Source organism: Hemiscyllium ocellatum, chromosome 9 (genome assembly GCF_020745735.1).
Source record: "Hemiscyllium ocellatum isolate sHemOce1 chromosome 9, sHemOce1.pat.X.cur, whole genome shotgun sequence".
Classification (NCBI taxonomy): Eukaryota; Metazoa; Chordata; class Chondrichthyes; order Orectolobiformes; family Hemiscylliidae; genus Hemiscyllium; species Hemiscyllium ocellatum.
In genome coordinates, this window is record NC_083409.1 from 104,142,884 (window position 1) to 104,155,691 (window position 12,808).

General features: G+C 42.0%; 1 protein-coding gene across 2 annotated transcripts in view; it reads right to left on the minus strand.

The window, feature by feature from the left end:
* zzz3 (zinc finger, ZZ-type containing 3) overlaps positions 1–12,808 on the minus strand; it is a 125,847-nt gene that overhangs the window by 16,791 nt on the left and 96,248 nt on the right. For both annotated transcript variants that reach the window (XM_060830626.1, XM_060830625.1), the window contains exons 7-8: positions 11,785–11,886; positions 9,441–9,536 (exon numbers count right to left, since the gene is read on the minus strand). In XM_060830626.1, the coding sequence (XP_060686609.1) occupies positions 9,441–9,536; positions 11,785–11,886 (198 nt within the window). The remainder of the gene's footprint in view (positions 1–9,440; positions 9,537–11,784; positions 11,887–12,808) is intronic.

The window sequence follows — 12,808 nt, forward strand, 5'->3', positions numbered from 1 at the left end:
GTAGCCTTCACATACATTGCAACCAAATAAGATAATGAAGTGCTTCATCGAAATTTTAGTGGGAAAGAGAAAACACGTTACTTTGTGAAGTACAGAAGGGAAAGTCTGACCCTACCATAATCAAAGGCTTCTTAAGTGTGTGCTGTTACATATTATAATTCCAGTATACCTGCATGTATGAATACAACTTACAAACATTAACAAACTTAGCAGAATTCCTTTAGACAAATGGCTGTAGATAATAGAGCGAAGCCCCATCCCATCAGAAGGTGGGATTGAATGTTGAATGGTATAAAGGATAGAATGACATATAACGAACAGCATAAACAGATAACCTTGTGAAAGGATAGCATGATAACCTCATGAAAATAAGCAATCACAGCTTCACAAGGTAACAAAGAGCACCTACTCAGTATAATGGCAAATGTCTGGCGAGAGGCACAAATGTCAGAGTGGAGGCAGCAAGCGCTGATGTTAATGTTGCATGCAACAACTGTCATGCACAATGTACAAAGATCCTGCAGTTTACTGCAAGGACGGCAGTGCCTTGGAGTCTGTCTCCAGAGACCTCGCCAGGCTGCATTAGTAAGGAGCTTTGAATAGAGATCAATTCATGCTGCTCAACATAGGACTCCGAACGCTCTTCAAAATCTCTCTCGAAACATCCAACTAGGATCAATATTAGATCCACAGATATTCATAACCTGTGGAAATGATTTGGATGTCTGTTCCAATTGCAACTTTCTGAATTTGCTGATGACATGAAACTGGTGACATCACATGCTCTGTGAAGAGGTTATGAGGAAGCTTCAGGACAATATAGTTAAGGAGGAGGACATGGCAAATAAAATATAAATGAATTAATGTGAAGGTAAGTGTTTGGCAGGGAGAAATAAAGAAAGAATATTTCTTAAATGGTGATATATTGGGTACAGTGGATGCCCATGCCAGAAGTTCATGTACAGGTATAACAAGCAATTAGAAAGACATAGGAAGAGCATGAGGAAATATCATCAGATTATCCCCAAGATTGTTCTAGAAAGAGAAATTGAGGAGACTTCATCTGTATCCCCTACAGCTTCAAAAAATAAAGGGGTGACCTGACTGAAGTTTAAAAAATTGAGGGTGGATGGAAATATGATGTTTCCTCTTGCCAGGGAGTCTAAATCCAGGAAACAGAACCTCAGGATGAGGATTAAAACGAAGAAAAAGAGGAATTTCTTCACTCATTAGAGGATGGTACATCTTTGGAATTTTCTATTCCTGAAAGTTGTAGAAGCTCAATCTTCAAGCATGTTCAAGACAGAAATCAGTAAATATTTGGAGACCAATGACATGCAGAGATGTAAAGAAAGTGTGGCATTGAGGGAGATGATCAGCCAGGAACTAACTAAACAGTAGTGCAGGTTTGAGGGGTTCAACGGTCTACTCCTGTTCTTGTGTTCCTACGTTACCTATATTATTAAAAACAGAAACACGACCACTATAAAATTCTTAAACAAGTCATACAGAATGTATGAAAATGATAGTTTGACAGCTTCAAACTTTAATTTTCAAAACATCAGTAACATAATGAGGAACTTAAAGAAAGCTAAGTGCCTGACTTTCCCTTGGGCCTGACCGGTGTTTGTTTTATTTCACATTTCAGCATATACTGAAGCGACTTTCAGAAAATGCAGCATCACGCAATTCAGATTCTGCACCTAATGAAAGAGCTATTCAATTAACCCAGTTCCACATGAGAAACCTGTAGTGGAAATTGGGGTCCCTTTAAGTTTCATGACTTTAGAATTCCATATTTAAATATTTAGTAATTACTGTGTAGCCTGAGACCTCACCTGTATCTCTGTACCAGCTAGCCTTCTACTATCATTAAACAAAATTCTAGGACATGAAAACACAGGAGGAAAGGTCACTGAGCTGACATCAAAGGTTTACCAATTCAGTATTTAAAAGAATAAGATATTTTGGTCTTCAAAGGAATGGCAACTGACCTTCAAATGGAGGTGCACAAGGGAAAAATGGTTATCCTGATATCATAAATATTTGCCCTTCGATTGCAGGTCAAGATATTCAGACAATTGATTGAGGAGGGGGTCACATGATGGCTCAGTGGTTAGCACTGTTGTCTCACAGTGCCAGAGACCTGGGTTCGATTACAGCCTCGTATGATTGTGTGTGCAGTTTGCACATGATCTGCGTGGGTTTCCTCTGGGTGCTCTGGTTTCGTCCCACAGTCTAAAGTTGTGCAGGTTAGGTGAACTGGCCGTGCTAAATTGCCCATCATGTTCAGGGATGTGTAGGTTGGGTGTATTAGTCAGGGGAAATGTAGAATAATACGGTAGGGGATTGGGTCTGGGTGGGATACTCTTTGGAGGGTTGGTGTGGACTTGTTGGGCTTAATGGCCTATTTCTACACCGTAGGGATTCTATGATCCAAGAGCATAAATTACCAGGCCTCACAATAGGCTATATCAGGATAACAGGGCAGTCCTTGACTCAGAGTCTTTGTCGGTGGTGATCCTCATCAGGAAATGGTCTTCTCCGGATGGAAGATGGAACAGGAGGAGGAGGAGGAAGACCCAGGGAAGAATTCCTAAACACTGCAGCTAGAGATCAAGATGTGGCCTTCTCAACTTTAAGCCTACTGAAACTTCCATGCCAGTAGCCAGTTTATGCTCTATACGGGCAATTTAGCATGGCCTGTTCACCTAACCTGCACAACTTTGGACTGTAGGACGAAACCGGAGCACCCAGAGGAAACCCACGCAGACCATCCTCAACTGTCACGATTGCACACTTGTTTATTTGCCTAATTTATGTAGACTAACTAAACTGCTGCCAGCAGATGTTCTGAAAATTGCTCAGGAATATTTAACTGCCCAGATTAGGCGACTGTGACCAATAATTCCCAAAATCTAACAAGTGCAAATTCTTGGTTTTGAAGTATATATCTAATCCCCTTCTAAAGTTGCTACCTAATCATCTTCCATCAACCTTTTAAATAGTGCATTCCAGATCATTACAATCTAATGCATGAAGATAAATTTCATCTCAGTTCTGGTTCTCTTAATTTTGTTTCAATTATTTTAATTTGTATCACCCTAAACAGTAGTAAGATTTGCAGCTTCCTGGGGCTGTTTAAAACATCTTGTTTATTTTGGCTGCTTTATTGGCAGAAGCTAAGAAGCAAATGCACGTGCTCAATTCTCATTGAAACGGAATAGTTTAAAAGGTGGTGAATTTGCCACTGACAAGTTTGGTGATTTTTAATGCAGCTCTGTTATTTAGTTTTGCGTCCATAGAGACTTCAGCTCACCCTGTTATAATTCAACACAATCATTAGTGCAAACAGGCTATAAATTTCAAACGAGGCTTTCGTGGAGAATTATCGGATTATTGATGTGGTCAGAATCAGAAAATTAAATCCTTCATCATCTACAATAGAATTCATATAAACATAAAACAAACCAGAATTATATCTGAGCACCCACATGAATCAGTTTGTATAATTCACTTCAGCTCAGGCGACGGTGTTTGGTTCATTTGTTACAATGACAAGACAAGCATCTGTTTTATGGTGTGCGTCAGGAGTAAGGAAAAACATTGCTTTACCTCTACTCAATAATTTTCATCAACAAATATTTTGGAAGATTAATGCAAAAGGATTAATTTCACATAACAATGCGTTTTTACACCACCAAGCAAAAAAAATAAACAGCCTGCAGTCTCAAACATGACAGTGCAGTTAATATTGTTAAGTGGCTGTGACACCACGCTCCTCCCATTAGACAGTTTTTCGTAGCTGATCTACAGCAAGAAGTTGCAAATAGTTTACTTCAGACGTTCAACCTACAGGGTTATAAAAATTCCATTAGCATCATAGCACAAGTATGTTCAGTTTCAGCACTCCCCTGTCAAACAGCATAAATGTTGGTTTTCTCTTTAAACTGATATTCTTAGGAATTATTTTGTTGAGTACAGATAAAAAGTTTAGATAAAATGTTTCATTTGCCAACAATACTATTTTCATTGTGTCAATATTAGGTTAGATTAGATTAGATTTCCTACAGTGTGGAAACAGGCCCTTCAGCCCAACAAGTTCACACCGACCCTCCGAACAGCAAGCCACTCCCCCTCTGACTAATGCATCTAACACTTTGGACAATTTAGCATGGCCAATTCACCTGACCTGCACATCTTTGGAATGTGGGAGGAAACCAGAGCACCTGGAAAAAACCCACTGGAATGTGCAAACTCCATACAGACAGTTGCCCGAGGCTGGAATTGAACCTGGGACCCTGGCACAGCGAGTGCTAACCACTGAGCCACTGTGCCACCCCACGGTGGCTTAGTTATTCAATCAAGCTGGCATTTATTATTCTTGTTTTACTTAATGGTAGTCTGGCTGCTAGTACTGTGTGGATCCCAACACACAGTAAAAATAATCTTCATTCCATCCTTCTGAATAAATCTATCCTCAGAACCATCTATCTCCCCCCCTCTCTCTCAAGCCTTCATCTTACATCAATCTACACAATTCACTTCAATTGCTCAATGATGGCAAGCTCCAAAGTCCCTGCATGCTCTGGGTAAAAAAATTTCTTCAGATTTGGATTTCTTGGGGACCTCCAGTGTGTTCTTCCCAACAAGGGAAGTCATTCTCTCTACAGACACTCCATCAAGTGCTTTATAATTTTAAATATCTGTCAGCCCTCAGCTTTCTTTTCTCTGAAAGGTACAGGCTCATTCTGTCGATAATTTTCTGATCATGCATCATCCTGTACATCCTCTCTCCAGAGCCTATACGTTTTATAAGATAGTGACTAGAATTCTACATAGCTCGCTAAATCAACATCTGATACAGATTTAGTATAGTTTTCTTAACTTCAATCTTCCCTCTTTGGAAATAACGCCAGTGTTTGGCTTCAATTTTACAGCCTTGCAAACCACTGGTGCAATTTTAAATCAGTATTTACACTTTCTTTGTTCCCCTCGACTTGCACTATCCAAGTAATAAGTGATTTCTCTAATCCTCTCACCAATTCATACTAGCTCACATTCATCTGTGTTGAAATACTTGATCATCGTAAACTGCATATTTTGGTCACTATTTTCCACTCTGCCTCTCTTACCTGTTCTGGTTTACTCATATTTATTTCATTCATTCATGGGATGCAGGACTCGCTGTCTGGTTGCCCTTGCAAAGGTTTTTTTTTTAAGATTAGATTCCCTAGTGTGGAAACAGGCCCTTCAGCTCTCCAAAGAGCAACCCACCCAGACCCATTTCCCTACATTCTGCTCTAACTAATGCACTTAACACTTTGACAATTTAGCATGGCCAATCCACCTGACCTGCACATCTTTGGATTGTGGGAGGAAACCGGAGCACCCAGAGGAAACCCACGCAGACACAGGGAAAATGTGCAAACTCCACACAGCCAGTTGCCTGAGACAGGAATTGAACTCAGGTCCCTAGCGCTGTGAGGCAGCAGTGTTAACCACTGAGCCACTGTGCCGCCCATACCAAAGGTGGTGATGAACTGTCGTCTTAAATCACTGTGGTGAATTTGGTGTAAATATCCCCACAATGCTGTATGGGAGAGCATTCCAAGATTTTGACCCAGTGACAGTGAAGGAATGGCAATATATTTTCAAGTCAGGATGGGGAGTGACTTCGGGAGGAACTTGCAGGGGGTGGCGTTCCCATGTATCAGCTGATCTTGTCCTTCTAGATGGAAGTGGCCTTGGGTGGAAGGTGCTTAAGGAGCTCTGGTGATTTTCCGCAAGGGCATTTTGTGGATGGTATACACTGCTACTATGGGGCAGTGGAGGAAGGGGATGTTTGTTGATGTGGTGCCAACCAAGTGCCCTGCTTTGTCTAGGATTGTTTCAAAGTTCTTCAGTGTTGTTGGAGCTGCACTGATCCAGGCAAGAGGGGTGCATTCCATCATATTCTTGACTTGTTCCTTGTAGATGGTAGCCAGGCTTTGGGGAGTCAGAGGGGGAGCTACTCGCTGCAGTATTCCTAACTTCTTACCTATTCTTGTAACCAGAGCTGAAAATGTGTTGCTGGAAAAGCGCAGCAGGTCAGGCAGCATCCAAGGAACAGGAGAATCAACGTTTCGGGCATAAGCCCTATTCTTGTAACCATTACATTTATATGGCTCATCTGATTCAGCTTCTAGTCAATGATAGGACGTTGATAGTTGGATCATTAAGTGATGGTAACACCACTTAATATCAAGGAACAACAGTTTCATCAGTTTTCACAGCAATATACCAGCATTGAGGCAATCAAAGGGTAGAGGTGAATGGAGTGGCCATCACTAAGGACAAAGTGCTGGGGAAGCTGAAAGGTCTGAAGGTGGATAAATTATGCAGACCAGATGGACTTCACTCCAGAGTCCTGAAAGAGATAGCTGAGGAGATAGTAGATGCAATGGTGATGATCTTTCAGGAAGAACTGGAGTCAGGGAAGGTCCCAGAGGAGTGGAAAATGGCTAATGTAACACCCCTGTTTAAGAAGGAAGGGAGGGAGACAGAAGACGGGAAACTATTGGCCAAGTAGCAAGACCTCAATGGTTGGAGGGAATCCAAAGAGGTTTACAAGAATGATCCTAGGGATGAAGGGCTTGTCATATGAGGAGCGCTTGAGGACTCTGGATCTGTACACAATGGAGTTTTGAGGGATGAAAGATGATTGGATTAAAACTTACAAAATACTGCGAGACTTGGAAGAAGTGGATGTGGAGATGTTTCCACTAGAAAAGACTAGGAGCCCAGGGCACAGCCTCAGACAGCAGGGATGATCCTTTGAAACTGAGATGAAGAGAAATTTCTTCTGCGAGACAATGGTAAATTGATGGAACTCATTGCCTCAGAGGGCTGTGGAGGTCAAGTCACTGAGATATTGAAGACAGATAGGTTCTTGAGTGATAAGGGGATCAAGGGATACAGGGAGAATGCAGGAGAATAGGGATCATTCATGATCGAATGACAGAACATTAATAATGGGCTGAATGACCTAATTCTGCTTCGGTATCTTGTGGGTTAGATACTCTTGTTGGAGATGGTCATTGACTGGTATTCGTGTGATTTGATGTCACTTGCCAGTTTTCAACCCAAGCCTGGATGTTGTCCAGATCATGATGCTTCAGTGTCTCAGCAGTCGTGACTGTGCAATGTTCAGCATCAATCAGTGAATATCCCTACTTCTGACGGTATGATGGAGGGAAGGACATGGATGAAGCAGCTGGACCTATTACACTATCCTAAGAAATCAGAGGGCTCTTTTGGCACTCTGGCAGATCCCAATCCCACCTGCTCCAGAGCTGAGTCATTACATGCCTACAGAGATTAATTAAAAGAAATGACCCTGAGCAACCTGTGCAGACATGTCCTAAGCTGACCTGAAACAGTTCGACCATCTCCCTCAAGTGATTCCAACCAGCAGAGAATTTTCCCCAATTCCCGCTGATTCCAGTTTCTCCAGAACTTCTTGATGCCATATCTTGGTGAGGGGTATAGCAAGTCTGGACCACGTCTTCATTTTACCAGCGCTGTTTCCTTCTATGGTACGTTATCTGTACATATAGCAACTCCACCTCACATTTAACACTATCCTTTCCAAACCTAGCAATGTTTAATTCCCAGTCATGATTGTTCTGTAGATATGCCCCATTGATCCCAAATCATCCAAACACAATAACATCCCCTGCTTTATTGTACGCATTGCGTACATCACTATACAGACACTGTTAACTCATTTTTCATAAGAGCTTCTCTCACTATTGGCAGCAATACCCTCCCTTACTTTATTACTTCCATTGCTCTCCTGCCCAATTTTGGTTAATAATTAGGCTGCTCACATTGTAGTAGACATCCCCTGCACTTCCAAATCTTAACTAGTTTAAAGACTTTTCCATCTTTGCAATTATCAATTCTGCCAGGAGATGGATTCCATCCCAGTTCTGTGTGGCCGATTCCATCAGTAAAACTCCTACCTTTTGTCTCTTTCCCAAGAAGGATGTAATTGCATTGGATGCAATTCAGAGGAGAGTTATTGGATCGGTATCTGATAAGTGGGCTGTCTTGAGGGAAGCAGACAGACTGGACCTGACTACACTGATGATTACACAGCGTGGTTCGGCTGGATTGAAGTGTATGAAATCCTGAATGGCTTTGACAAGGTGGATGTGGAAAGGATATTTGCTCTCGTGGGTGGAACTACTGGGCACTATCTTAAAAATTGGGGGTCACCCTTTTAGGATAGAGATGAGGAGAATTCTTTCCCCCTCTCGTGCACTTTCTGAATCCTCTGCTTCAGAAGGCAGTGAGGCAGAGTTTATTGTTAGGCAGAGAACCAAAGATCACCGCCCAGAGATAACTACACTCCAGGTCCAGCTTTGTAACTCAGGGCAGGTATACCCCTAACATACAATGCCCACCTAAAAGACCACCTCCTAATGCAAATTGAAATCGAAAGAACTGCAGATGCTGGAATTGAGAAACAAAAGCAAAAATTGCTGGAAAAACTCTGGCAGCATGGAGTAAGTGACGACTGCAGATGCTGGACATCAGAGCTGAAAAATGTGTTGCTGGAAAAGCGCAGGTCAGGCAGCATCCAAGGAGCAGGAAAATCGACGTTTCGGGCATAAGGCCTTCTTCAGGATTTCTGAAGAAGGGCTTATGCCCGAAACATCGATTCTCCTGCTCCTTGGATGCTGCCTGACCTGCTGCGCTTTTCTAGCAACACATTTTTCAGATCTGGCAGCATCCATGGGGAGAAAATAGAGTTAATGTTTCAGGTTCAGTGACTCTTCTCCAGAACTCTAAGTTCATCCAAGCTAATTGCCAACCTTTAGGAACGGACTTGGGGCACCCAAAGAGAAAATGCTGGAAAATCTCAGCAGGTCTGGCAGCATCTGTAAGGAAAGAAAAGAGCTGACGTTTCGAGTCTAACTGACCCTTTGTCAAAGCTTTGCCAGATCTGCTGAGATTTTCCAGCATTTTCTTTTTTGGTTTCAGGTTCCAGCAGTAATTTGCTTTTATGGACTTGGGGCAAGTGCTCTTATGCTTGTCCCTAGGTAAGAAATGCAAATGATGTCAGGAATACCAGAGCAGTACCTTTAATTCCACAATGGGAATATTAAAAGTATTTTATTCTTGTAAAGTATTCACCCTCGCAAGCTTAGAACATCTGATTGAGAGAATCAAAGACAGCCCAGAGAGCAGTACGAGTCTACCACCTAGTGGATCAATGAAGGAATCGCAGTAATGGCATTTATCAAGTTCACATTGCCTTAACAACCGCAGGAGGGTGGAAGTTCACAGAAACTAGAGAAGGATAGTGTGCATAAAAAGAAAACAAAATAACAAACGTTAATGAGAGTTCAGGAAATGGCTACACATTACCCGCTATGTTTTGTGCACAATACCTTTTTTGAATGCAAGTACAAGTTCGGTGTTCTGCCCGGAATAGGGATTCCAGCTTTAGCTAATTTAATGAAATACTTCTGCACTCTGCTGGCAACCTGGAGGAGAAGACATGCACAAAATAACCAGATGAAAATAAACATTAGTACTGTTTTTTTTTGGGGGTGGGTGGGGGGAGGGAGAGAGAGAGAGAGAGAGAGAGAGAGAGAGAGAGACAGAGACAGAGAGAGAGACAGAGAGAGAGAGAAGGAAAAAAAAGGCTAAAGTTTCAGGCATGGCAGCTCATCAAACTCAAGAGGTCATATTTTTCTAATTTGCCTTTCTGCTGTACCAGGGAAGTTCATATTCATGACAGTGTGTGCAAAAATTTGATCATTCAAGACTAGTTAAGGCTTCTATTTAATGTGGCAGTCAACCTCAGGAAATATCAAACACTTTAGAAAATTAATCACTGCTGTGTTATATGAACGGCAAGTTCCTACCAACACAAATGAAATAATAATGCATTTAATGAGGCTAGTTTGAAATGAATATTATCCAAAACTCTGGGGAGAACTCCTCTGCTCTTCCTCAATATTCCTGTCTACCTAAAAAGAAAGCAGAGGCTTAGATATACAATTCCTGGAGGAAAATGTTTATTTAATAAAGCAATTATGAACAAGGAACTAAAAGCCACTGGAGTTGCTGAACAAAGAGCTCACAGCTCCTTGAAAGTAGAATCACAGGTAAGTAGGATAATGAAAGCAGCGTTTGGTATGCTTTCCTTTATTGCTCAGAGTATTGAGTACAGGAGTTGGGAGGTCACATTGCACTGTACAGGACATTGGTTAGGCCACTTTTGGAATATTGCATGCAATTCTGATCTCCTTCCTATTGGAAGATGTTGTGAAACTTGAAAGATTCAGAAGAGATATTGCCAGGGTTGGAGGATTTTAGCTACAGGAAGAGGTTGAATAGACTAGGGCTGTTTTCCGTGGAGTGTCAGAGGCTGAGGGGTGACCTTTTTGAGATTTATAAAATCATGAGGGGCATGGATAGGGTGAACAGACAAAGTCTTTTCCCTGGGGTTGGGAAATTCAGAACTAGAGGACATAAAAGTTTAGGATAAGAGGGGAAAGATATAAAAGAGATCTAAGGGGCAACTTTTTCACGCAGAGGGTGGTACATGTATGGAATGAGTGCCAGAGGAAGTGGTAGAGGCTGGTACAATTGCAACATTTAAAAGGCATCTGGATAGGTATATGGATAGGAAGGGTTTGGAGGGATATGGGCTGGGTGCTGGCAGGTGGGACTAGATTAGGTTAGGATATCTGGTCGGCATGGACTGGTTGGACCGAAGGGTCTGTTTCCATGCTGTACATCTCTATGACTCTGAGAGAAGAGTGTTTTAATAGGCTATTCCACAAAAGCATTAAGAGTCAATCATGTAGCAAGTGAGTGAAGTCACAAGGTCAGATGCAGTGAGGCGATACAGCCCCTGTGCCCTGCAGGACTCTGATCTGCTTTAAGGGTTCAACAACAATCTAGCTGTATGCATCATCATTCTTCAGGGATTCATAGAATTGTTATAGCACAGAAGGTGGCCATTCGGTCCATTGTGCCTGTACTGGCTCTGGAAACAAGCATCATCACCTATTTCTAGTCTCCTGCATGCCCATACCCCTGCGCACTATTTCTATCCATAAGATCCTCCAGTGCCCCTCCTGAATGCCTCAACTGAAGCTGTCTCTACCAATGTTTCAGGCAGTGCATTTCATAACCTAAATTCAATTTACAAAAAATTCCCTTCCCCACCATATTATCCTTGCTTCTTTAAATCTACGATCTCTCGCTCTTGTTCCTATTACGAGCAGGAACAGCTTGTCCCTATCTATCCAACCTGCTCATGAACTTGAAAATCTCGAATGAAATCTCCTCTTGGGCTCCTTCTCTCCAATGAGAAAGTTCTAACCTTTTTTTCTCTGAAGCCAAACAAGAAGCATATCGTATTTACTGAATTCAACTTCATGGTAGGACCTGGATTGAAGAATCCCAAATTATTAATTTAGCACAGTTAACAAGTACACTTCTGCATCCATCTTGAACTACCAGACCTAAATGTGACAGCATTATATCAGCAACTTCCCAGGTGAATTAAATGAAAATATGGATGGATCTCCAGACACCGATCCGAGAGGCTACAGGGTATGCAGCTGTGCAAGAAAACATTTGCAGATACGATGATAAGTTGGGCTTTGTTCCAATGGATACTTTCAGAAATACACCGAATATCATTAAATATGATAAAATGCTGATTAAAAACAACAACCCTACACTCAAGACTGCAACACTGCTGCTGATCATTACCTGTTTAGCAGTCCGGTTGCCTAGTTTATCCGCTATCTTCTGCCAACGTCGTGTTTCCACTTCTTCGGGAGGATATTTGAGGAGCAGTTCCTCTAATCGTTTCTTTGAAAACAAACCAAAAAGATACAGGGCAGGTCAATATTCAGACAACATGCAGCTACTGCATTGGCTTAGATATGGTTGGCGATTTAATTTTAAGAATTTTCTGAACTGCTTACACAGTCCATGTTTTCATAGGAGCAAGTGTGTGGAAGTGGCCACAGATTTAATCCTTAGAGAGAGGAGTCAAAATGGGAAGACTGCAGGCTGTTCACATTGCATTACTAACAGAACCCGCACAATGAAAACTGTGGAATCAGAGTAAAAAAAAATCAAAGATTTCAGATTGATTAGATTAGATTAGATTAGATTCCCCACAGAGTGGAAACAAGCCCTTCGGCACAAGTCCACACTAACCCTCTGAAGGGTAACCCACCCAGACCCATTTCCCTCTGACTAATGCATCCAACACTATGGGCAATTTAGCATGGCCAATTCACCTTTGGACTGTGGGAGGAAACCGGAGGAAACCCATTCAGACACATGGAGAATGTGCAAACTCTACACAGACAGTCACCCAAGGCTGGAATTGAACCTGGGTCCCTGGTGCTGTGAGGCAGCAGTGCTAATCACTGAGCCACCGTGCAGCCACTGAGCAGCCTTGAACATACTTCTAGGCAGTTAAGATTTTCTTTCTATTCAAAAGTTGAAAGAGATTTTAAGACAATACATTGAAACATTAAGCATAGAAAATAGGAGCAGAAGGCAGCCATTTGACCCTTCAAACCTGCTCTACCATTCATCACGATTTTGGCTGATCATCCACCAACTCAATTGCCTAATCCTGCTTTCTCCCCAAGGGCTATCTAGCCGTCTCTTTAACACAGTCAAAGTTTTGGCCTCAACTCCTTCCTGTGGTAATGACTTCCATAGGCTCACCAGTCTGTGGGTGAAGAAATGTCTCCCCATCTCCATTCTAAATCAT